The following is a 24,289-nucleotide window of genomic DNA, read 5'->3' as shown; positions in this document are numbered from 1 at the left end:
GGTTCTCCTAAGTATCTTTATTCCTTCGCCCTTTGTCCTCGGTGTTCCGCTCAATCGATAGCCATACGGCGTGGTACCGCTCGCCCAACAAAGGGGTACGGTACCGCTAACGAGAGAAAAAAAGACTGTGACATGTAGCTTTCGAGTGGAAGGAGGAGGGCCGATTTAGGTAGGAAAAGGCCGCAGGCATTTTCGACGGTCATATTCGTGCAGACGAAATAAACTTCGCTCGGTATACGGTTGCAGAGATACAGATTGTGTCGTTTTCTCGTGGTCGAGTTACATTAAATCGGGAGCAAAGAAGTGATTTTGGGATTAATTTGAAGTTAATGGTACATCAAATAAATCAGAAGAAACCGGAGGTAAGTGCTATTCAATCAAGCACAGATTTTAATTTTTTCGCTCTATGAAATTGGGTGCAGATTTGAGTTCTATGAAGGTGTATGTAAACTGCAAACTTAAGTCGAAATTGAATCTGTGATACATATTGGTGAGTTTGGGATGCAAGTTTTTCTATAGTGTCTATCTATAATATATTTTTTGTAGGTAGTATCATTAATTCAAGTTCAGATACTCTTCAGATGCATCTGAAAAAATTCACGTAATTTGCAATTTTCTTTTTTTTTTTATTCTCATAACAGACTTAAATAAGAATAACATTTTTAAAATCTTTTTGGCACCTACATGTAATTCTTTTAGTTCATAAATATTCCTGCTTTATAATTAGGAATTACGCTTATAAAAACAACAATAAAATAATTGATTTATAAGGGAACAGATTAAACTGAAACGCGAATACCTTTATTAACAACAAAACGAGAAAGCAAGGCCACCATGGTACCACATTTAGCAGCACAAATATGCTGCACTGCAAAACCACATACCGTTTCCATTTAAGCTCAATATTATATATACCATAACACTTTATTTATTGCAAATTATAACTTTTACTTACTTGCTCAGTAGAGCACCACTTTGGCCAATTTAAGTGAGGACATCAGATATTATACTTCTCACTTCTTCAATTCCTTTCAAAAATCATCCTATATATCACGGCACTAAAGAAATTCTTATCAGCAATTTATAGTAATTTGAATAATGACACAAATAGCGCATTTGTAGGTCGTTATGTAAGCGTTATTGGGTTTTTCTTTCAATAATAAATAAGTCGTTTATTGGTAACAATAAAGTTATTTGCGACAAACGAAACTTTTAAAGCGGTTGCGTAAGATAAATATAGACATTTTTTTGTAGAAACAACACCCCTCCTGCAATTCTACATTGTTTCATACTATAGAAATCATTCGGATGTAAAGAAATATGGCGCTTCCTTTGCATGCAACCTTCGTTTTGTAATCAAAATTATGCCGGTGCTATAACTGATGGTTATTAACAAATATGATAACTACTTAAATGTAATCGGTATTGTGGTAACAAGGTGTTGGTAATATCTGCAAGATAGTTCATGCGAATCATCTGAGTGAGAAAATCCTGTTTTCCTGCATACCAATAATTTTCGATCAAATCTGACCATAATAGAATTAAAAGGAGATGGCTGATGAATAATAATGATAAAGCTACTGACGTTGGCAATTAGAAATGCTCAGGTGTAAAAACCCATTAACATAAACAGGGCATGGTTGACCAAAATTTCTCTTGAGTTGTACCAATAAGAATTATTACTAGGAAGTTAATCCATGGTTAATTTCATGGTTTTTTCTGTTGCATCCATATGAAACATTTAATTGATTTAATGGAATTGTCAATAGTTTTTGTAACTCTTTTTCACTTAATGGTTCTTCCAAATTACACCAGGAGTTACCCGTATAAAGTAACATATAAAATTTTTATTGGACGGCTAATTTTATAACCTTTTTTACTGCTTTTGTCAGTGATAAAATTTCATGTATATGCCATTTTTATACTCATAGATGCCGACAGAAGTAGAGATAACTTCTTGGTAGCTTAATTGTTATGGGAAATGAATAAACAAAAGGGATATGTCTTTTGCCCACACCTTACACATCGATTTATTCATCAGGTTCTTAAAGCCTTGATGCAATAAAAGATCCCATACCAAAGATAATTTCAACCCACCTCAATCGTTCTTCTAAGGCCGATAACGACTACATATTGACAAAGACGATTTAAAACTTCCGTTTCCATACAGGAATTACCTAATTAATTACATGGGCTGGGCAATGTAAGTGAACCCGAAATCAGTATAGAGATCGCTTATAAGAACGTTGTTGCATAATGAGAGGGGGGGGGGGTCAACTTGATATTTTGTATGCTAGATAGAGCAGTTAAAGTGGCGTTGACTGATGTTTTATACATAATAGCAATAGCAAGAACTATTATTGTGAATATATAATGTTTTCTTCAAAAGTTAAAACGCAGCAAATTATTCTTGAAATATTTGAAGCTATTTCCCTTGATATAAGCGTGAGAATGTCATGTTTATTCTATGGAAGCACGTATAATATCCGTGAAATGTTACACCTTGTTTATGTATGTTGTTTCAAGTGTGATGATAGACAAGCAATAAAAAGTATTGGGATAACATGGTTTAAAGCTAACAATGAAGATTATATGTATTCAATACGTCTGAGCCTGATTGCCAATTTTTTTTTTTTTTTTGAGGGGGGAATAGCCCTCTAACACTAGTAGGGATTACTGTGGTGAAGGTGAAATTGCACAGCATTCTCTTAGAAGATCAATCTCGCTATTCATCTAACTGTTACGCTTTAAAGATATCGACAGTAAATTAGCTGACAATTGTCCCTTAGCCGTAGTATGTCTACGTGTGTTAGCTCTCGGTTTTAGTAATTAAAAACTTAGCAAAACTTGCAAACTCTCTTTTGGCCGAATTGTCACGTTGACGTGTATTTCGTTAATCCAGTAATGTTATACGTATTATATTATATTATATTATATTATATGTATAATACCGCCAAGTCAGATATTATGTATATATTAATATTATATACATATATTATAATATTTTGACTTTTTCATTAATCTGGGTAAATAAAATATCTGGGTTTTATCGAATTGTTTAAAATTTTAATAACCCTTTAGCCGTAAGTCTTGACCCTTAGTAATTGTGCAAATTTGAACTAACCTGAATCAACTGACAATAACATTCACCTTTTAGTAATTTCTACTGTATTGTAACAGAAAGTTTTATTTAAATTCGATCTGAGCTCCATCTAGGTTTGTTGCTCAGTCATCGTGCAATTTCGGACACTCGAACGTAAACGACACGATATTCTCTCCGATATTATCAAACTAATCGAATTTTAAAAGAAGGATTTTTACCTGTTTTCAGCTGGGTATAATCTCTTGCAAACACTCACTGCTTTTCTATGAAATCAACTCTTAACTCTGAACAACTTTTTTCAAATTTCGTCCACATTTTAACTTGAAATTTGATATTTTTCGTGAGCGAAACGAGAGGAACTCGGAGACGCTATTAATACTAACAATTGAAGCATTATTGTTTTGTTTCTAAAGCCTTCTTGACAAGCGGTAACAATAACAACCCTTACTGGTGTTTGCGCCGTCATTTCCAAAAATTTAAGAAAATGAATATTAAGAAATCAATGGGAATTTCTTGATTCATTTGAAACGAAATTCAATGATTCAATTTCGTTTTGTCTGGGCTTGAGGTAAGTAGTAATTTGTTAACGTTGACTATGTATCCGTGGAAATTCGTAGTCCATATGGCTTCAGAGGTTAGCAAGTAGACGTTAGTGTATACTATAAGACAGCTAAAGACGCTACTTAGCAAACCATACAAACTCTTCTAACAATACTTAACAGCAAGGTGGAAGAATAGGAGCTCAAACCCAATGGTTATAGGAGCGCTAGTTCACATTTTTTATGTGAAAACTTAAAAAGATAAATTATTAAAAGAATATATGTATGATTAATTGAGACGCCATTTTGGATACATTTTTCAATGTTTTTCCACATTCTTGGTATAATATTTTATGAGACGCATATTTTCAGTTATAGAGAGGCACGAAATGTTAAGGAAAAAACTGATTTTCTAGTCTTCCCTTTGCACGTAACTTCTACTGTTTTAGTTTAAAAATAAGATCTACTAAATCTAATGATTCAAGACGAATTTTAAAGTGGGGAAGAAAGAAAAGTCACTTCCTGTGCCTAATTTTAAACTTAAGAGACCATGCAGACGGCCATCAAGCTCAGGCAGTCGATAGTAGTTCTCAAAATATCACGGCTAAATGCAAATAGCACTGAGGTGCATAGGCGGGGAATGTGCATGTTTTCAATTTAACATTGGAATTCTCATTATTCAACATCCTAAGAACTTCTTTATTTATTAAACATAGCACTATATGGAACAAGTCGGCAAATAAATTAAGGTGAATTCATAGATGTAGGTAAGAGTGTTGTGTTTCTCCACCACTGGTCAAGTTGCTTTGTAGTGGTTCGTTCACCCATAAGGTCCATTGAAATACCCGGTTTATTGCCTGTTTATTTTAAAATTAACACTAGAGAAAAATTGGCTTAACTAGCAATAAGGCTGGGAATAGAAAGAGTTTGGCTATCTTCAAGATTGGAGAAAAATTCCTTGATGGATATAACCGCATATACACAGCCATTATTCATTCATGTTCATTGATTCTTTTCTTTCCTGATCCTGTTCACGTGGGATTAGCTGGTTGTGAGGCGCCAATGTGGGATTCAACACAATGTTCTAGGGATTCTGAATGGTGATTAATGCATAATATATGTTAATGCTGCCCCTGATGGTATATTTATCCATTAAAATGATAAATATACAGGGTGTAACATATCGTCATGGAAATATTGGTAGGGACCTATATCACTCTGCAAAATAATTAAAAAATGCTGATAGGCCCATGGACAAAAAGCACCATTTTCAATATATAGCGTGACAGTTTCACATTTTTTCTCGTATTTTGCATTTTTCTCACATATGCTTTGGGTTAAATTTTTGAAATTTCGTACACCTATTTTATTTAAGACTCTCTTCAATAAAATGTCAAAATCGTTGGTAGTCATATATAGGGTGTTATGTTTTCTTGGGTCATATACTATTTTACGCTTTGTATCCTTTTTCGGAACACCTTGTATAAATTCTGACACTAAATTTAACTTTCTTCTTTAATTTTTTAGCTTTTTGGACTCTTGTAATATTTTTGTATTCTCCACCGTTTTCGTAGAATTTGCAAAAATATCTATTGATGCGAATTAACAAAATCCTGTGTACATATTCTGGTCTCTAAGATGCCACGACTGAATTTTAGCCATTTTAATCATTTTGTTTTGATTTAAAAAATTTTTCATTTTCAAAATTTGAACTCAAGGCATACGTGAGAAAAACGCAAAATATGAGAAATAATATGAAATTTGGCTACCCTGTATATCGAAAATGGTGCGTTTTTGACTATGAATCTATTAGCATTCTTTTATTATTTTGTAGAGTACTATCGCCCCCCGAAATATCTCAATGATGATATGTTACACCTGTATAATAGGTTTTTAACAAGTAAAACTCCTGGGTTTACTTGCTACGAAGAAGAGAAATTCTTAATTGCACCAGGTTTTTACATACATCTAGGGCAATGTTTTTTTTAATTAATTAAAACTTTAAATTTAAAAAGCAGGCCACGTTTCGTTAATAGGCAATAACTTCCCATTTTGTTGATTTAGAGTTATTAATATTGAAAGCAAGCGCTAATTGCAATGTTAATCTGGGCGGAACCGTTAATTTACAACCTATAATAATGAGTTTTAAACTTGCGACGAAAGTGATTTTTTGATACAATAATCAAGAGAGTCAATGTCAGTACTAATTGAATGAAAATCAGTGTCCTTAACTAATCATCCGGCGTTTCTTGGTCTTAAACCTTCCCAGATGAATTAAAGGTTTTATTATCTCTTCAGATGTTGAGATCAACCCCTTTCCCGGAAACTATAAAAAATTGTTTAATGTTCGTCCAGGATGTAAAAGGATTATATACCCCTTTTATCCTCAGTGTCTGATTACAAATCCGAGAAATCTTGTTCCAACTTGTATACCTGAAAAACAAGCATATAATTCTGTTTAGAAAATAACCAGATTAAATTAAAATATTAGTGGCAATTTTGTTACGTAACTTCGACACGTTTCAACAAATCTAAAAATGCTTAATATATGCATAAATGTTGTATTTTGACCTTTATATGTACAATGTGTAAGGAAAAGAATGGTAATAACCGTCAAGGTTGAGAGGTTGAGAGACAAGTGAATTTAAATTGATTAGACTAGTTTTTTTTTAATCGGTGATTGCGTAACGGTTATTGTAAATTCCAATAATCCAGTTAATCTGCATCGTTTAATACATAAAAATTGTTTATGTAAGACATGACCCCTTATACTGGAGTCTGTCTTTAGATCAGTGTTCACTTCTTTGTATGGAAAACATGCAAACCAGCTTCGAAAGTAAAATAAGTATCACACATATTAATTGAATAGAATATTTATTTTCTGCGGGAAATAATTCAAGTTTAGTATTTATTCCTTTTACGTGGGATTGGTACTCTTCAAGTATATACAAGGTGATTCACGATAAATGCTAGAATAAATGTTTACATAGCACGAACCATATGATTTTTCTGAAATTTTGCAAATATGGGTAATCGGTCTTGCTCTGTCTACATAAAATATTTTCAGCCATGCGACTTTACCGGTTATATAAAAAGGTGGTAGCAACTCCGATACATTAAATGGGACTCTCTGCTTAATCTTTTTTTTATTACTTCAGCTTCATAATTTCTATACCTATCTCAAGCGGCTTTCAGAATATTAATACTCTATATATTAAAAAATATGGTATTCCATTCGTTTTGAAAAAATATGAGAACGTAGAAACATAAAGATGATTTTGCTGTAACTCAAGCCATTGGGAAGTTACAATTGTCGAAAGTAAACAAATTTCATATTTAAAACATCGATATTTTCTTAGATTAGAATGTAAAGATAAATTCAAAAGTGTGAAGGCATACCTATACACGGTCCCGTTTAAATTAAAAGATTTTAATCCCAATGCACTTTTTTGAGCCACCCCGTATATTCCAAATTATATCTAGCCCATATCTTATAACTACCTCGATCTTATAACTTTGTGATTTAAAACATTTTCTTATTTCTATGAAGTTTTGAGATAATTGCTGTCACATACATCTGGGGCATTCTGTATACATGTAACTTAAACATTCGTCTTCAAACATCTGATGTTTTGCTTGCAAAGTGTTACAACCGTTATAGACCCAATTTATATTGATCCTTAACTACTTCGCATACTAAAAAATGTTTCGTTGTAATTATTTATATTGACATTGGTCATAATATATGAAATCGTGCATGGTGCTTAGTGGCGGACATATACAGGATGTTGCGAAGAACGGGGGCTAATCTACTAACCACAAAGTCTTTGAGCATAAAAAAATTTGTGGCTAGTAAATTAGACTCTTATTTGTCTAAGCTTAATGATATACAAGGTGTTTAAGTTCATTTCAGTTATATTTTTCAATAGATTCAAACATTGACAAATAAATGGCTATTGACATAATATGAATGAAATTTGGTATAGAAAAAGAAAATCTAATCCGAGAAAAAATATCACATTGTAAATTTAGGAAGAAATTGAGAAGTCTATACATTCTGTAAATTTCAATTTATATCTCAAAGCTGTAGTAGCTATTAAGAAAAAAATAATTGAAATTTAACTTTAACATCCCATATATTTTAAAGCTTGGAGAAATAGGAATCCAATTTCATACCGCTTACACTTTTTTACACTTACGGGCCTCTTATTTTTTATTGGTTTCTTTTTTTTGGGACCCTGTATAACCGAACAATTCGGCACTGAAATTGAGCATAATTAGTAGCAGTAACATATTTGATGACATTTTTAGTTTCGATACTAAGCTTCAGTAAAATTCACAGATTTTCTAGTAAGTTGTTTTACGCTAGAAAAATAAAGATTTAATTTGTGCAACTTAATGAGAAAAATAAGGAGTACTGACGGCTTTAATGAGTTCTAATTTGAAGTTTCCTATGAATTTCTGCCGGGTGGAAGCAATTGTTTCGACAGTTTTGGTTTTGGCTTCCTATTTCTGCACAAATACTAAAAAATTTCAAATTTAAACTATTTATCGCAGGAAATAAATCTCCTATTCAACAATAAGCGACGTCCTCCAACACGGTTCCATCCAATTTAACTCCAACAATAATGCTTATATTCCCTGGAAAAAAATAATTGCTTAACACCGATAAATACCTGTTATTATGTTTGTTCATGATGATGGGATTGTGTATCAAGAAATTTGAGAGTCTGTTCCAAGGATTTAGAACCCCATTTTGTAGAATATTTTTAGAGCATGTAAATTAAGGGTATGAGAAGAAACATTAATCACTAAATTACCGACAATAAGGTGACTGCATGTGCGGTATACTTAAGTTACCTGGTTATATTTACTCTCCAAGAATACATAAGTAGCTTTTTGTGATGGAATTCAGTAACAGTTACTTCTCAATCTATTCCATCTACATAGGCAGAAGTGGTACACATTGTGTGCCATTATACTGTTGTTCGCTGCAAGACTGTGACCTTGCCTTTTTTGATATCATCATGACCATAAAACACTTTTGAGTTGTTACATGGATAAATTTGGATAGTAAAAACTAATTAAGATCAGTGACGTCTCGACTTTGAGAAATAAAGAATTAAATATAAAATAAATTTGAAATTCTCACCTTTAAGAGCCTAATTTTTGGATTTTAAAAACGGGTTGAGATCAAGGACGTCCATAGATTCTACGGGCGTTTACGATTCTTTGAAATTGATTTATTGGTTTTTGTGCCAATTTCAAAAATTGACTCAGAACGACACTGTTTATTGAGAAAATGGGTCCGAAATGCCTTGCATTGAGAAGCTAATTTTGGATTTTTTAAACCGAATAATGTCAGTGCCGCCTGTTGATACTGGGACTATAATATTTTTTTCTCAAGTGGCTGCCATTTTAAAAACTTACCTAAGGCAGGTAAACGGTGGAACCTTACCTCCTCTTAAGGTCTTAACCTTAATAAAAATTCATTGAGTGCGATTCTGGCTTTGACTTAAAATTCTCAGCTTTCAAAGACTAATTGTGGGTTAAAAAATTTCTAATGGCATATTTTCTTCTCTCTCATGTAAGTAACAGCCACTACTTAACATTTATAAAATAAAATAGAAATCGTGGTATTAGTGAGAATTGCATCGCCATGGTGACATATTATTGTTTCTAGATAGATGTTTATAAGATAAGAAAATATTCAACTACCGCAGTCGCAAGAGTTTCTATACAGGTGATAGATACCATGCAAATAACAAGTTGGGCAATAACACGCAAGCAATCGACTGAAATGACCACAGCTTGTTCTTGGTCCGACCAAATTTATTCTGGTCAAAACTGTGTCAATACCATGCAAATAATTTCATTATGCAGTTATGCTGTAAATTCTATAGCGATCATAAGTTTCCAACAGTTGATAGTTAGTGGAAAAGCTATTTACATTTCGCAGCATTTGCCCGCTCGTAAACTTAATTCATAAACCGTACGTAAAGTTACTGTAAACGCCATATAAATGCCTAAATACTAATTCAAACTGTGGAAGTGTATATTGCTCTTTAAACATTCTTAGTGATTAATTAAATTTATGCAAGACTCCAGTCTACTCATCAATTGAATGACTCAAATGATATTCATGTAACCCAAATATGGCAAGCAATGGAAGAAATCGTAATGACACAATAATATTTATTATAATATATTTGCATGGAAAATGTTTATTATTTTGTTGTAAATTATTATTGTAGTCAAGAAGCATATCCCCCCCATATCCCCCTAAGGGACACATATTGCCTCAATAACGAAATAATTGCCTTATCAAGAATTTTAATTATTTCGAAACACTGCACTTTATTAGCAAAATGTCTAGTAGAAATAGGATTCAAAACCTACTAGGAGTGTGGTTGATAAATTTGCTATTATGTTTATAAGCAGTGGTCAGTTTGGTTTATTTGAACTAGGCCGGAACGCGAATCCTTCAGGTGGTTCAACCATCAGTGTATGGTGCACTGCGTACTGGTGGTTAATTGATGATTTGTTGACACCATATGCCATATACATAGCACATAGTTCTCTATTCAAATATCAGGGAGAGTGTACTATATATACTAATATACACATAGTACATGAGTGTACCATATATAATAATAGAATTTTATACATTCCGGGATTATTTACCGGGTACTTTTAAAAACTTGCCATCCCCAAGATTTCTAGATATGCAAACTAAAAATAAAAATGCTAAGACATGTTAGAATAGAGGGGGAGGAGGAGGAATGAAAAAAGTTAACACACCCAATGGACAATATTGCACGAATGACAACCCCTTCGTTTTTCTTTAATAGGAAACATGGGTCAAGTGATATATCATTTTAAAGGTCTTCAAATTCTCGAAACAACCGTGTCAAAAGTTTGTTCTTGTTTTATTGAAATTTTTTCGTAATTTTAAATTTTTCAAGAGATGTTCGAAATGCATTCCATTATTCTCCATCCAATAATACAAACGGTCTTCAAATTCTCGTCGCACTTCTTTAACCATCTGTTGTCAAATGTTGTGACAAGCTTCTACAATTCTTCAATGCACTACTTGAAGATCCTGTACAAGAGTCGTGCAAATCATGCTTTTAAGGTATCCCCGAAGGAAAAAGTCGAGAGTTGTAAGATCTGAAGATCTAGTTAGCCACTTGATGGTACATACGTCTTCTGCCAATCCATCTATCAGGAAAATTATTGTAAAGAAACTGTCGAATCAATAAAACTTAATGTGGAGAAGCACCATCTTGTTGGAAATGTAATAAATCTCCATCCATCTTTCTTCCATCCATTCTTGTGCGTTCTTCTTTTGATAATTTTATGAAATGACTATTTTTTCAATAAAATTTGAATGAAAAATCCAAAATTTTGGTATAGTTGGTTAAAAAATTTGAAGGTCTTTAAAACGATGTGTCACTTGTCCCATGTTCCCAATTTAAAAAAACCAAGGGGTTGCTACCCCCGCGACATTGTCGTTCTAAGATCGCGGTGTTTAATTTTTATCTTTAATTTGTACTTCTAGAAATTTGGGGAATGGCAAGTTTTTAAGAATACACCCGATATATACATAAATATACAAAGTATTTATGTAGAACGGAATTTTAGAACTTCTTGCTCGTCACTGCAGAATTTTGCTAGTAGAAGCATTTTAATCAAAGTGTCACTCCTAAAACCACATTTCCACAATGTTTTTTTTCTTCACGATCCAACCAACCATAAAGCAATCACACATCACATTATTCAAAATTACTGTTAATTCCGCCAACAGACCATAAATTTAGCCACGTACCTTCTGGCTTGCCTGTCAAAGACAACAGATGCAAAACCAATAAAAAGATAGATAATAATAATCACCCGGTTTAGCCATATTTAAGTATACGCTATAAAGAACTGAGGTCAAGGATATATATACATTATTGTTTATTTGGTATGAAAGTTAGTGCCAGAGGGGCAACTGGTGCTACTTAAATTCACCTGACCAAAACGAGTTTTGCCATTTTCTTTCTACTTTCTCGCTTTATTTTCGTCTAACCGGTCTTGAAATCCGTGTAAAAGGAAAGATATTATTAATCGATTAATGGACTAAAAGGAAATCAAGACTCATGTCCATTTTCACATGTCGAAATCTGCAATGTGTTTATTAACACATATTTTACGGATGAATTCCCGCAAAGAACGCATTCCTTGTATCTGCAATTTCCTACTTTTCTCAGGAATCGTGTGTGTGATGAAGTCATAATTACTAGTATATTATACAACAAGCACGAAATAAAAAATATTTTTTCTATTACTGAAAAAATATAAAATAATGAAATATATAGAATGTTTCAAAACAATATGATAAACATTTATGGGGAAAATTTCTGAATGGTTTTAATTTAAAAAATTACATGAACAGGGGTCTGTTGCCCTTCCTGTCTAAAATACAGAGTGATAAAAAAAATTAATTAATTTTTTCCTAATAAGTCCTTTCTGGCAATGACATTTTTATGAAAATTGGGAAATGTAAAATAAGTGTAGAGAGACATCTTTTAAAGGGAAAACAATGTTTTCAATTTCACCAGTGGCGTCCCCATTGATGTGGCCCTGCATATTTTAAATGAAAAATAAGATACGCCACTGATTTTTTTTGATAAAAATAATTTTCTGAATGCTCCATATTCCTGTGAAAAAAAGGATCTATTGAATATTTTTCATAACGTTAATTGTTTTCGTGGAAAAAAATAAAAAGCAGCAAATCGCATTATTAATTTGCTTAGCACAATAAAAAATACAGCAGGGATTTTTCAGAGCGCGTGTTAATATGCAAAAAAAAAGGCCGAGGTATGCATTATTGCAGGTGGAGGGCATTCTCAACATCTTATTTAATTGTTTTTTATAAGCAACGTAATGTACCTAATTTAATCTTGTAGTTTTAATACTAGTTAAAAAAAATTATATTTTTTCCATAAAAATCATTAACGTTACGAAAAATATTTAAGATAACTTATTTTTCAAAGAAATATAGAGGTTTCATTTTTTTTTATCAGTGGCGTATCATATTTTTCAATTAAAATGTTCAGGGCCACATCAATGGGGACGCCACTGGCCAAATTAAATACCTTCTTTTCCCCTTAAAAGACGTATCTCTACACTTATTTTACGCTCCCCAATTTTCATAAAAATAGTTCATGTCGGATTGAACTTACTAGGAAAAAAGTTTTCATCATCCTGTATTTTAGAAAGAAAGAGATGATAACGGATTTATATTGATATACATTTTTTTTTAATCATCCAAAGATTCACCGCCTGAATTTTTGACGTATTGTTATGAAACACCCTGTATAAAATACATTCCATGACGAGTAACAATTTAATATAATTTATTAAAAAAGAATTTTATGCGTTATGTGAAATTTTAATTTATCGGTTGATGTGCTCTTCTTCTGCTCTATTTATAAGATTCATAAGTTACATAATGGACAATATTATTATATATTTAGACGGAGTTTTTGTTATATCGCTAGTAATTAAGTAATTTTTCTTGTTCCAGATTATCTCAACCATGACCCAAAACTAAAGATTATCTAAAAGTAATAATAGGTGAGTTATAGTGAATACTAAATCAATGCTTCACCGTGTACATTAGAATAATTTTGATTTTATCATAATCAGACCAGAAACTTATTTGCAATGAGAGTTGTAAGGAAAACGACTTTTTAGTAATTACTTATGGCTACATAAATGATAAGGCAATCTTGTTTTTACCCCTTTCAAAACCGTTTAGTATTATGAAAATATAAGCTCTAAATTCTCTGTTTTCAAAGATTAAATTAAAATACGAAAAACTTACTAATCGAACGTCGCCCATACATTCCGATATTTTTTCCAATTTTTAAAAATTTTCAGTATGACACTGCGTTTTGGAGGAAATCGGTTAGAAGTCCTGATTTTTCAGATTCGAATTTTATATTTTGAAAACCTGTCAAAGTCAGTGTCTTGCATTGATTCTAAAAGTTTGTTAATAGTTGATCTCTGTCTAGTCGGTCAAAAATAGTAATATTATTAGAGGTGCTAAATCAATGGTTTATTGAGTATATTACAGTAATTTTGATTTTATCATCATCAGACCAGAAACTGAATTATAACAATAGTTGCAAAATGGTCAACTTTTCGCGTTAGTCATTGTTGAGGGCTATGTAAATGGCAAGGTATTCCGTCTTTTCAAAGCTTGATATCAAAAATGGCAATTTTATGCAATAGGAAATAATATTGGATGATTCTACCGGTTTTCTCGGAATAACTGTTCCTGCTGAGCAAGCAAAGAACCATATATTTGTCATGAGTTACTATAAATTTATTCTAAAATGGATTTCGATTTGCTTACTTTTACGTTGACTGTGTTTACCCCGCTCTCAATCTATCCTGCGAAAATAACCCAATTTGCCTTTTTATTAGATGCCTTTGAAAGTTAATTTTTATTTCAACAAGTCAAAAAAAGATTTCCACATAATTCCCATTGAATCCATAATCTCTGACCCGAACTTAATCAGACATATATTCCTGGGTTAAACCGGGTCATAAATCCTTCGATTTGCACTTTCCATGTTATATTTCAAATCTCTACAATACTTAGTCACTTTTATTTCAAGTAAGTAATTGCTGCCATTTATGGTCGATTCCGGGCATTGAAGTCTCAATATCTTAGCAAATATTAAACCATGATAACACCGCCTCTCTAAAGTGTTGGTTAATTAATTATTGGAAGTGGTTGTGCCTTAGAGTAATGTACGAAGTTCCTAAATAATGGATTACATCTCCGCTTAAGGTCAGTAACTTCTGATACTTTTTTATTAAACCTTGATTTTCCATATAATTAGTGTGAGAAAATCTGAATGAGTCAGGTTATCCAACTTGATCAGGAACCTTAAGTTACTTCGGGTTTGATGCTGATTTCTACTTTCTTCTGAATAAGGAAAGGTGACTGAACATTTTTCAGACCACGCAGCATCTACTAAACTAAGCAACCAGACGGTCGTAATGACCCAGCGGACGTTGAATGTATTTCTCGGAACCGGCCTTAACTGAGGGTTACCGTACCCTGAACCCGAGATGTTTGAACTTTATCGAGGTCTATGATGGTACTTTGAATCTGAACATCTGTGGCTTTCGATACAGGTCAAGGGATGATGTATACCATTCACAACTTCGCCTGCCTCTTTTTTATTTAACCGTAAAAAGGGAAGGGTATCAATGAATCACACCCCATTCACTTTATTCTCTCGTAGTTAATCATAATTAGCCCCTTTGTCAATATAAAGATAGTTTGATGATAGTGTAGACACTTAATTATTGTGTGTATGGGGAAGTTTTGTGAATTATTTTTTTGCCAAGATCAATGTACTTATATGTAAAGCATTGATGTATAGGGTGTCCGTTTCTAGAATTCAACCGTGGGGATTTTAGTAAGCATAAAAGATACGAGGTTAATTAAATTAGGGTAAAACTACGTTAATTGAAATTTAAAAAAATGAAGTTTTAAAATCTAAAAAATTCCGATGACTTTCCGAGATATTCGAAAAAAAACTGAACTTCTTGAAAAATGTTTTTATTTTTTTCTCAATTTATTCTACGAGGTAATTCAAAATAGTCAACACTTCATCATTAAAATTACTTCTACAACGTAGCAATGTCATACTTGAAATCTGACTTTTCGATTTTCGACAACCTTCATCAATTTTGTCTTTTTGTATGAATTTCTTAAGACAATGGAAAGTGAAACACACTAACAACAAACTTTGTTTGAATCAATAACTGGCTGATATACGCAAATTGAACAAAGAAGATTTTATTATGATTTGTGTAATGTAATGGTTTCTTGCAATATTCCACTTACAAAATAAAAATAACACGTTTAGTTTCTTTCTTAAAAAATACACGTGAAGACATATTTTCATCGAATCGAACTTATTAAAAGGAAAATTGAGAATAATTCTATTTGATTCAGTGTGGATGAAACTGGGGATACGTGCGGTAAATATATGATAAGTCTGATGATTTTTTTGATTGAGTGTAGATTATTCATCTAACACGCTCCTGAGAAGTTTTAAGCGATTTGAAAAAACAACAACACTAAAGAATAGATATAGATGGTTGTTTACGTTAGCTAACCCACAACTTAAAAAGAACAATCTACAAACTTTCAAAAATATTGCTACAAAATTGGATGGCCCTTAGGGACAAATAATGCTTATTAAACGGACTAAAATTTTGTATAAAATTACAAAATTCAAACCATCATTAAATATCATAAGTTATCAAAAAAATTCTGGCATTTAGAATTTTAAATTAGAATCTTCCTCTAGATATAACTCTTATTCCTAAATTTATATGCAAAGTGTTTCAAAAAGATGGCGCCAAACTTGAGGAGGTTATAGAAGACATTGGGACAGAAAATTTTTGTATATAAACTTCTAATCGAAAATAAACCGTTTTAGCGTTGGAGCAATTTTTGTCAAAAAATGTAATGTTTTTTCGTTGCCACTAAGACATCGAAATTTAAGTCATATTTATTAAAAACATTATTTAAAACGTTTCTATCATACTACAGCATAGAATATAATTCCATCATTACGGTACACCAGCACGTTTTGCCCGTCATGTGCAAGATTACCTAAACCTACAATTTCCTGGATCATGGATCGAAAACCTATCAGTTGGCCTAAGCGAAGTCCCGATTTAACCTCGTTGGATTTTTTCCTTTGGGGTTACATCAACTCCGTAACTACAAAACCCCCCTGTAGTCACCGACGAGGAACTGTTAGGGGGAATAATGGCAACCTGTCTTTTCGTGTAGCAAGATTCGCACATGCTACAAAGGATGCACGATTCCATGATTTAACGGACAAATTTATATAACGAGATGAGGGGTCGCCATTTTGAGTCATTATTATAAATTTATTATTTTTGTGTTTTTGATAAAAATGACTTAAATATCGATGACTTCTAGTGTTAACGAGAAAACATTACATTTTTGGATAAAAATTGCTCCAGAGACAAAATAGCTAATTTTCCACTAGGGGTTTATATGCAAAACTTTTCTACCCTAATGTCCTTTATAACCTTCTCGAGTCTGGCACCACCTGTTCGAATCACCCTGTATACCCAAATTACTAGGGTAGGCGTCGAACGAACCTTTTCTCATCTTAAGCACGTCCTTAGTAATAGAAAAAGAGAATTTTCTATAAAAGTTTTTCTGTTGAGCACGAGGAGTGTGGTTCATAGGTGAAAATAAACTTATAAGTTTTTGCAATTGGAAAATGAATATTAAATAAATTAATTTTTGCACAAACACATAAATTAATTTCATAGATGTTAACATTTAATATTTTTCTTAATTTTTTCTCCTATTTTAATTTTATTTTATGAGTATATTTTATGAAAGTTCCCTGTTTTTCCAAGCGTTTGTTTAAGATTTTTTACGCTCCGCACTTTACTTAGATGTATACTTTGAAATTCCATCAAAGCAAGCCCAGAATACGAAACGACATTGAATCAAACTGTTGTTCGAAATATGCGAAAGTAAAAGTTTCAATGACGAATTACGAATTGGTCTCAAAGTGACAATGACCATAACAGGTGATCAGTGAAAAAAAAACTCACAGCAGGCGGTGATCCGTAAACGTAGGGCGTTGATTAAGCAATTTACAATTTACCATCAAATATTTGATTAACAAATGCATTAATCCCCGACATGCCTTTTGATGGCTTCGTTTTTTTAACGATCACCCTTTACTATGCTAATTAATGATGAGAACACTTTATTATGGTTATTATTATGTTGTTTCCATTTCATGCCATGGAATCCGCTTTCTTCGTTTTCATTCCACTTTTACCGCATGCAGTAATAAAGCCGTAAAAGCTTCATTCATCGAATTTAGATCAACGTGAATGCTCCATGAAAACGCAGTAAACGCCACTGCAACTAATTGTCCTGGCAATCATCCATAACAGATATAGCCTTTAGTTAAAATGTCTGTGTATTGTATGTTGCCTATTCCCCGTACCGCTCTTATGTAAGGGACGAGGCTAGGTGACGAAACAGGGCGACGGTTTCCTTGGGAGTAGGGGAGTGGTGATTAAAAATTTCGCCCTGGGCTTCAGACTGGCTAAGGCCGGCCCTGCATATACCTCCCCAACATTGACAATTCCCAAGCTTTAAATAATGCAAATAATTTGTTTGTCTGCAACATTTGGATGATAAATGAAAACCACACAACTAACTAAAAGTTGCGTTAAGTCCTTTTAAATGACGCTACAAATCATGGCTTAAGCCGCTCTCTTTGGCGTGGACGAGCACGATTACGAGCCTTCATTCCATGAAGAGGAGAGATACAAGTTTTACCGTTTCTCTTTTAACACCACTGACACATTGCCCGCAAGGTACCTTTTACCAGTTCCCAGACCCAACGCGGTTCGTTCCCACATATGGTAGATTATTTGCGGCTTCGTGTTATCCTCTTCGAGGGTTCGATTCTTGCTTACATGTTTATGGGATTTAATTGATAGGGAAATCTTCAGATTGGCTGCATTATACGGACGGAGACCATCGGCTTGGGGAATCTTGGTGTTGTTATGATTTAGCTTCATGTATCCATTTATGTATTTAGAAAAAACGTTTTAATTTAATTTCTCTCCGGAAATTACCCATCTAATGTGGTTATGATGTAATTAAATTCACAACTTTCTCTCTCAAAACTATGGTAAACTATAATAAAAAATGTCGTTTAGACTGTTTCTATTTGTCTTCATTTCTGGGATCATTCCTCGGGTTAAGCTTATTGGATTCAGCATGAGTATCAGTTTCTCCATTTTTGCTGACATACATAGTGATAGAAACCTCTGTTTCTTCGTTATTGCTCACCTCCTCAAAATTTTCTCCTCCACTTTCTTGTCTTTAACTAACAGAGCTTCACCCCATCTAAATGTGTAGGAATTCCGAAGATTATTTGTTTGAAATTTTCATTGCTTATAATGTATTTCAAATTCGAATTGTTTAAAGAAATTTCAAGAATAAAACCAAATAAATTAATACTTTGTTGCCCAGTATTACTTCAACGCTATATACCCCTAACCAAATAACCAAAGGACTGTTGTAGATTTTCTTATATTGATAGTGTCATTTGGAACCTTTTAAACTGCTTAATTAAAGGAAATTTTATTTAAAGTTTTTTCTAAATTACAACCATAGGAGGTTAACATTGAAATACCTGATTTTTAACCTTTAAACAAATGGTTAGTGTAATTTTCTAAAAATATCTCACAAGAAGTTCGTCATTTTTGCTTTCTCAGTCACAATTGTCAAGAATGATCAAAGGGGGAAGATGAAAATTGAGCTGGTGGTACCATTTAATTACGAGAAGTCTAAGTATGAAACTTCGTTATAAATGAACAAAATGGGTCATTTACCGTTGTCAAGAATTTTAAAAAATTAAAATGAGACAATGGTGAAAATTGAAATTGAACTGGTCGCTCCATTTCACTACTCACTCCAACACAGCACACTAACCAAGCCATGACACCTTAATTTTCGGTTTCAGTTTCCTGATTTCCTTCATCATGTCCTCATCAGCCATCTGCCATAATTTCGTCCAGAACGCCTGGAAAAAGGAACTTTGCTCCAACTGCTTCAAGTCCAAAGATGAACATTCTGCCCCTGCAAAACCTAAGACTGTTGCATTAGTCTCTTGCAGTACTATAACCGGCATTATTCGAGATCCCAAGAAATTAAAGCCCAAGTTAAATGTTGAATTCACTCAGCAGTTAACGCAATGCATAGGTAAGTATCCCGCTTCTGTTTTAAGAAGCAATCTTTCTTATAATTATGTATAAAAGGTTATGGAGGTGAAGACTGGCTGTCCGAAGAGGAAAATTATGAGGACGTGGTAAATGAGCCTGGAGATGTTAGCAGTGACGATTTGTTAACTGATACCGATGACGAGGAACAAGTTAAGGAAATCCAGAAGTTGACTAAAGAAAACACGAATTTTAACACTGTTTCACTCGGAGATGTGATTGAAGAAAAGAAGAGCTACGCCCATTTGATGTTGGGCAAGCCTGTTGTTAACTCTGAAGGAAAGAAACAAACTCTTTTGGTCACAGTTACTCCCTTTGGGGAGGATAACACTCCCAGGAAATTCAGCACAGCCTACTCCAATAAGAGAGCCAATGCCAAGACAGGTACAGCCGTAAATGACGACGATAAGACTGAAAAATCTTTGCTGGATGAAATATCAGAAACTTTGGAGAAAAGCAATAATTCCATTTTAGGCCGAAGAAAGACTCCGTTAAGAGAGACGGAACCTAATAATCTCAATGGCAGCAATAAGGAAAATGTAATCAATAATGACAAGAAAGATCTAGAATTATCTAACAATAAAGGGGACCGTAAAGTTAGTTTAACTAGAACTCCGGCTTTGAAGACTGAAAAACCTGCACTTTATCATCAGACTTCCACTGCAAGAATTGAGCTACTCAATTCGAAAAATATTAAGAAGAATGTGGTTACTAGTGATGGATCTAATGATAAGAACAATAATAATGATATGAGTTTGTCTGAGGGTGGTCAAAAATTGGCCAAAAATATCATGTCTTCGTCAAACTTTATCAAAAACGAGAGGCAGAATTGCGAAAATCCCTCGGAAATTTTGAATCAAAGCCGGGAGCAAGCAGGAAAGCCTGATGGTCGTGAAGATCCTAAAGCAGGCCTAGAATTGCCTGCTTTACCCCTCACCCCTCCCCCAACCATGGAAAATCAGACATCGTTCCTTCATCCAATTGTGACAACTCCCAACTATCACCCACCCCTTTATGAGAAGCCCAAGATTCCATCAAAGCCTGCTACAGTGCTGATTCGAAAACCTATTCTAGTTCAGAATATTATTAATCACCCAAATAGTAGCAACCAACCCATGACCACTTTTACTAATAGAGACTTACATGATTCTAATAATGATGCTGATGCTAAGTAGGTTATTTTTAGAATTTTGACTATGAATATCTATTATTTGTGAATTTATAGAGCCGGAAAAAGGAGAGCACCTCAGCCGCCTGAAGAAACAACTCCTGTTGAAAGTAAGAACCCAAGTCCGCCTCTATTTACCAGAAACCACGTGATTACGACTAATGGAGATTCTCCAGTAGTTCGTGAAAAAGAGAAACGTGATAGAAACGAGAGAGCTAGTTCTTGCACACCCAAAATGTACGTTGTTAATGGGCAAGAAAAGAATGAAAGTGACTATTCCGTGCCGTCTCCAATCCCCAGGAAATGTTTGTCGATATCCAGCGACAACTTGGTAAATAAAAAGGCCTTTTTTGTCAATAAATAAAATGGTTTTGTGCAGGTAAACACAGACGAGAAACGTAAGCCTAAAGGACGTTTTTCGTTGCGTAAATTCCTGAGAATGGGCTCGAGCAAAGATTTGCCGCGTCTTTCAAGCGATTCTGGCATATTTGAGGAACATCAAGACATTCCCAAACTCAAGCCCCGATTGGTTATTGTACACCCCAGCGAATTAAATGGCTCAAAAGTAGAGGTTGTTGCCAAATCTGACCAATCAGACAATGTCGCTGAACGGTAAAAGTCTTATAATGCATTTCCATCATTAATCTTATGTTTGGAATGTTTAGCGTTTGTCATAAATATAAATTAAGTAACAAAAATTGTGATATGCCAATTTTAGCCTTATATTATCATTTAACGTGAACCCAACCTGTCCCATTTTCCAATTGTACCTAATACGGCATAAACGCTCAAAATTCCAAATTTAAACTATTTCTCAAAGAAAATATAATAGATTTTCCATTTTGTTAATTTTATATTAGACCAAGTATTAAAGCCAACAAGCCTCCTCCCCCGCCACGCAACTACGATAACTGGAAGCCTCCTCTCAGCTCAGCCCCTCCACCCAAGAGCACGGAAGTCTTGAACAAACAAAAAGCCTTATCCAGGAGCAGTTCCAATTCTAGCAACAGTAAAGCAAAACCGGAAACTGTTTATGCCAATATTGGAGAAGTGAGGTCAGTTAGAAGAGATAACTAAAAGCTATTTTTTTAGTATAATTCTGTTTGTTTTTAGGTCTTCTATAGTTCCCAATAAACCAGTACGCACGGCGAGCATGCGGGAAAGAGAAGCCCAGCAGCAAAAAATGCAGCAAACCAAGAAGAACCATTATGAGCCCATTGGTAACGGCAGAAAAACCTCGGAGAATGTTTATGATTACATTAATGGGTCGGGCAATAGGTCAAGTAGTCCTAGCAGCGATTCAAGTGGTAAAAACAGTCCGAAATCGAAGAATGCAAGACTTAATAAAAGGTAAAATTTTATGAAAAATGTATTCACCATTGCCAAGAATTTTTAGGGATAAATAAAATTACTGGAGGTGGGGGATATTACATTTCAACTGGTAGCATTGTCTATCTAATGGAAGCTTCAGAAAATTTAAGACATTTTGGGTAACTGGGCAAATTAAAGTAAATTAAAGGAGATTATGCGGTTTTCTAATTGACAGAATCGAAATCTGAGGCCAAAAATAAGACCAAAATATAGTTTTTATTTTCATTAAGGTTACTTTCTTGACAATGGTGAATGATATTTTTTTTAATAATGGCGAAGAAAAATTTCTATGAAAAGTTTTTAATTTGTACTTACTGGGAAGTATCTCCTCAAAATCGGTTTTGTTTAAGGTCTGAAAGCTCCATCGACATATCTGGAGAATATTTCAAATACAGTAATATCCCTAGAAGCATGTCTCTTACGTACTGTGGAAGTGAGACCGAATCAGAAATTTATGCTCCTTATAGTTTTTATGGAAGTGAGACTGAGGTACTTCATTCGCACTCTCTTTTATTATCAGAGAACTTGAAATAATTGACCTGTAGGTAACTGAAGATGACCACGATTGGATACAAAACGGGCGTACACATAAACTGCGATCTAGAAAGGGAAGAAGCATCGTCCACAAAAACCTTGAAGACAACTACGGGGCTGTTATAGTGGCCAATCATGAGGCGTTGGCTCAAGTGCTGGAAAATGTAAAATATTTCCTCACCTATTAATATATTCTTGAGTTGTTACTAATCAAATTCTACACAGATTCAGCAAACAATATACATCCAACCTGCTTTGCGAGGCCTGAAGATGTGCTCAAATTTGCGGCTAGTAGACTTTTCCTTAAAGACCAGCACACCCCCTGTTAGCATAGGTTCCAAGACTTTCCATCAAGCTTTATGGGGGGCCCAACACGTAACATTAATGTTTAATGCGGACATAAGCACCTCAAAAACATTAAACTTAGGTCCTTTTAACTTTAACTCTGTCACAGATTTCAGTGATTTGGTCCCTGGCGAGTATTGTCCCAGCAACAAGAAACAGATTCAAGGTATGTATTTAATTGACTCCAAATATGGAAATCTTAATGATTCATTTTAGCGACAATATCTGTGCTACCTTGGCTGCAAATTCACAGTATCCAATCATACAGTGATTTCTTGAAAAGCAAATCGACCCAAGAAGATTCGTGGAAAGATGGTTTCTTTGTAATGCTTCAGCTGGTGAATGCGTTGAAGATGCTACAAGCACAGGGTATTGAAGAGCTACCATTGAGTCTCAGCAGCTTCGCTATTTCAAAGGAAATGGACAGAGATTCTTATCACCGGCTAAATATTATTCAAGGCTCTGTTCCGTCTGAATTGACTATATTTACTGCTCCCGAAGAAAAATATGGCAGTCTCTGCATGTGCGCGGCTAAAGCTATATCTCTTCTTCAGCCCAACTCAAAAACCACTACATTGATTCAGTCACTTTTGAACAATGAGAGATCGGTGTCTCTTACACAAGTCAAAGCTGTACTTGAGTTTAGCCTTTGGGGCCCTAATGATGTCTCTTTGGGAAGCTCAGTGAGAGAACGAGAGCTTACATTGCAGAGGTGAGGTATGATAATAATGCAAAAGCTATGTTATCTAAACTTTTTACTTTCAGGTGGTTGGATCTTCAACGCGCAACAGTGTTGCATGGATTGGTATGCACCCGAGTGCAGCTCACTGTGTATGAGGAGTGTCATTTACTTTTCCTAGTCAGAAGTAACGCAAGGATGATGAGTGATGCTTCAATACTCATTGAATCGAACAACCTTAAATACTCCCATTCAAATTCAAGTAAAGCATAATTTACTTGTACAGAGTTAAAAAATTTGACGCCATCAGTTGAATTTTTATTTGAAGCCATCATAACTATGAGAAAATAGAGTTACACATATTTAGTGCTATGTATATTTCAATTATGCACAAGGTTTAGCATATAGAACTGCCATTAGAATGTAAAGTGCCAAGGGGCTGTATAGATATTTTAGTAATAATTTAAGTATCTTAATAAAGGTTTAAAGTGTGTAAATATGGGCCTGCAGCTGTATATTTTGGTTTTTTATTATTCATTTTTATGTACTTATTAATTGCATTAAAAATTATCCTTCAGAAGACTTTTATTTGATGATTTTCCTTTGCCATTGCAACGCGTTTGCTTCACAATGGTAAATATAATTTGATAATAAATTCAACATTTTTTATTTTAATC

The 24,289-nt window shown here is 33.8% G+C and overlaps 1 protein-coding gene across 1 annotated transcript; it reads left to right on the top strand.

The window, feature by feature from the left end:
* The first annotated feature begins 92 nt into the window (after positions 1–92).
* LOC136411958 (uncharacterized) lies at positions 93–24,192 on the top strand. The gene is made up of 13 exons (XM_066394762.1): positions 93–362; positions 13,214–13,263; positions 19,260–19,498; positions 19,555–20,686; positions 20,741–21,014; positions 21,063–21,295; positions 21,544–21,738; positions 21,797–22,033; positions 22,405–22,543; positions 22,600–22,752; positions 22,814–23,099; positions 23,150–23,645; positions 23,699–24,192. Exons 3-13 carry the CDS (start codon positions 19,279–19,281, stop codon positions 23,883–23,885), a joined length of 3,552 nt encoding a protein of 1,183 aa, XP_066250859.1. The 5' UTR covers positions 93–362; positions 13,214–13,263; positions 19,260–19,278; the 3' UTR covers positions 23,886–24,192.
* The last annotated feature ends 97 nt before the right edge of the window (positions 24,193–24,289 follow it).

Source organism: Euwallacea similis, chromosome 11 (genome assembly GCF_039881205.1).
Source record: "Euwallacea similis isolate ESF13 chromosome 11, ESF131.1, whole genome shotgun sequence".
NCBI classification, from domain to species: Eukaryota; Metazoa; Arthropoda; class Insecta; order Coleoptera; family Curculionidae; genus Euwallacea; species Euwallacea similis.
Note: the sequence above shows the minus strand (reverse complement) of the source record. Positions and strands in the feature narration are given on the sequence as shown.

Coding starts and splice junctions, on each gene's coding strand:
- LOC136411958 (XM_066394762.1), top strand. CDS start 19,279: ATGTCCTCATCAGCCATCTGCCATAATTTCGTCCAGAACGCCTGGAAA. Junction 22,034..22,404: donor AATGCAAGACTTAATAAAAG/GTAAAATTTTAT, acceptor GTTTTGTTTAAG/GTCTGAAAGCTCCATCGACA. Junction 22,544..22,599: donor TTTATGGAAGTGAGACTGAG/GTACTTCATTCG, acceptor ATTGACCTGTAG/GTAACTGAAGATGACCACGA.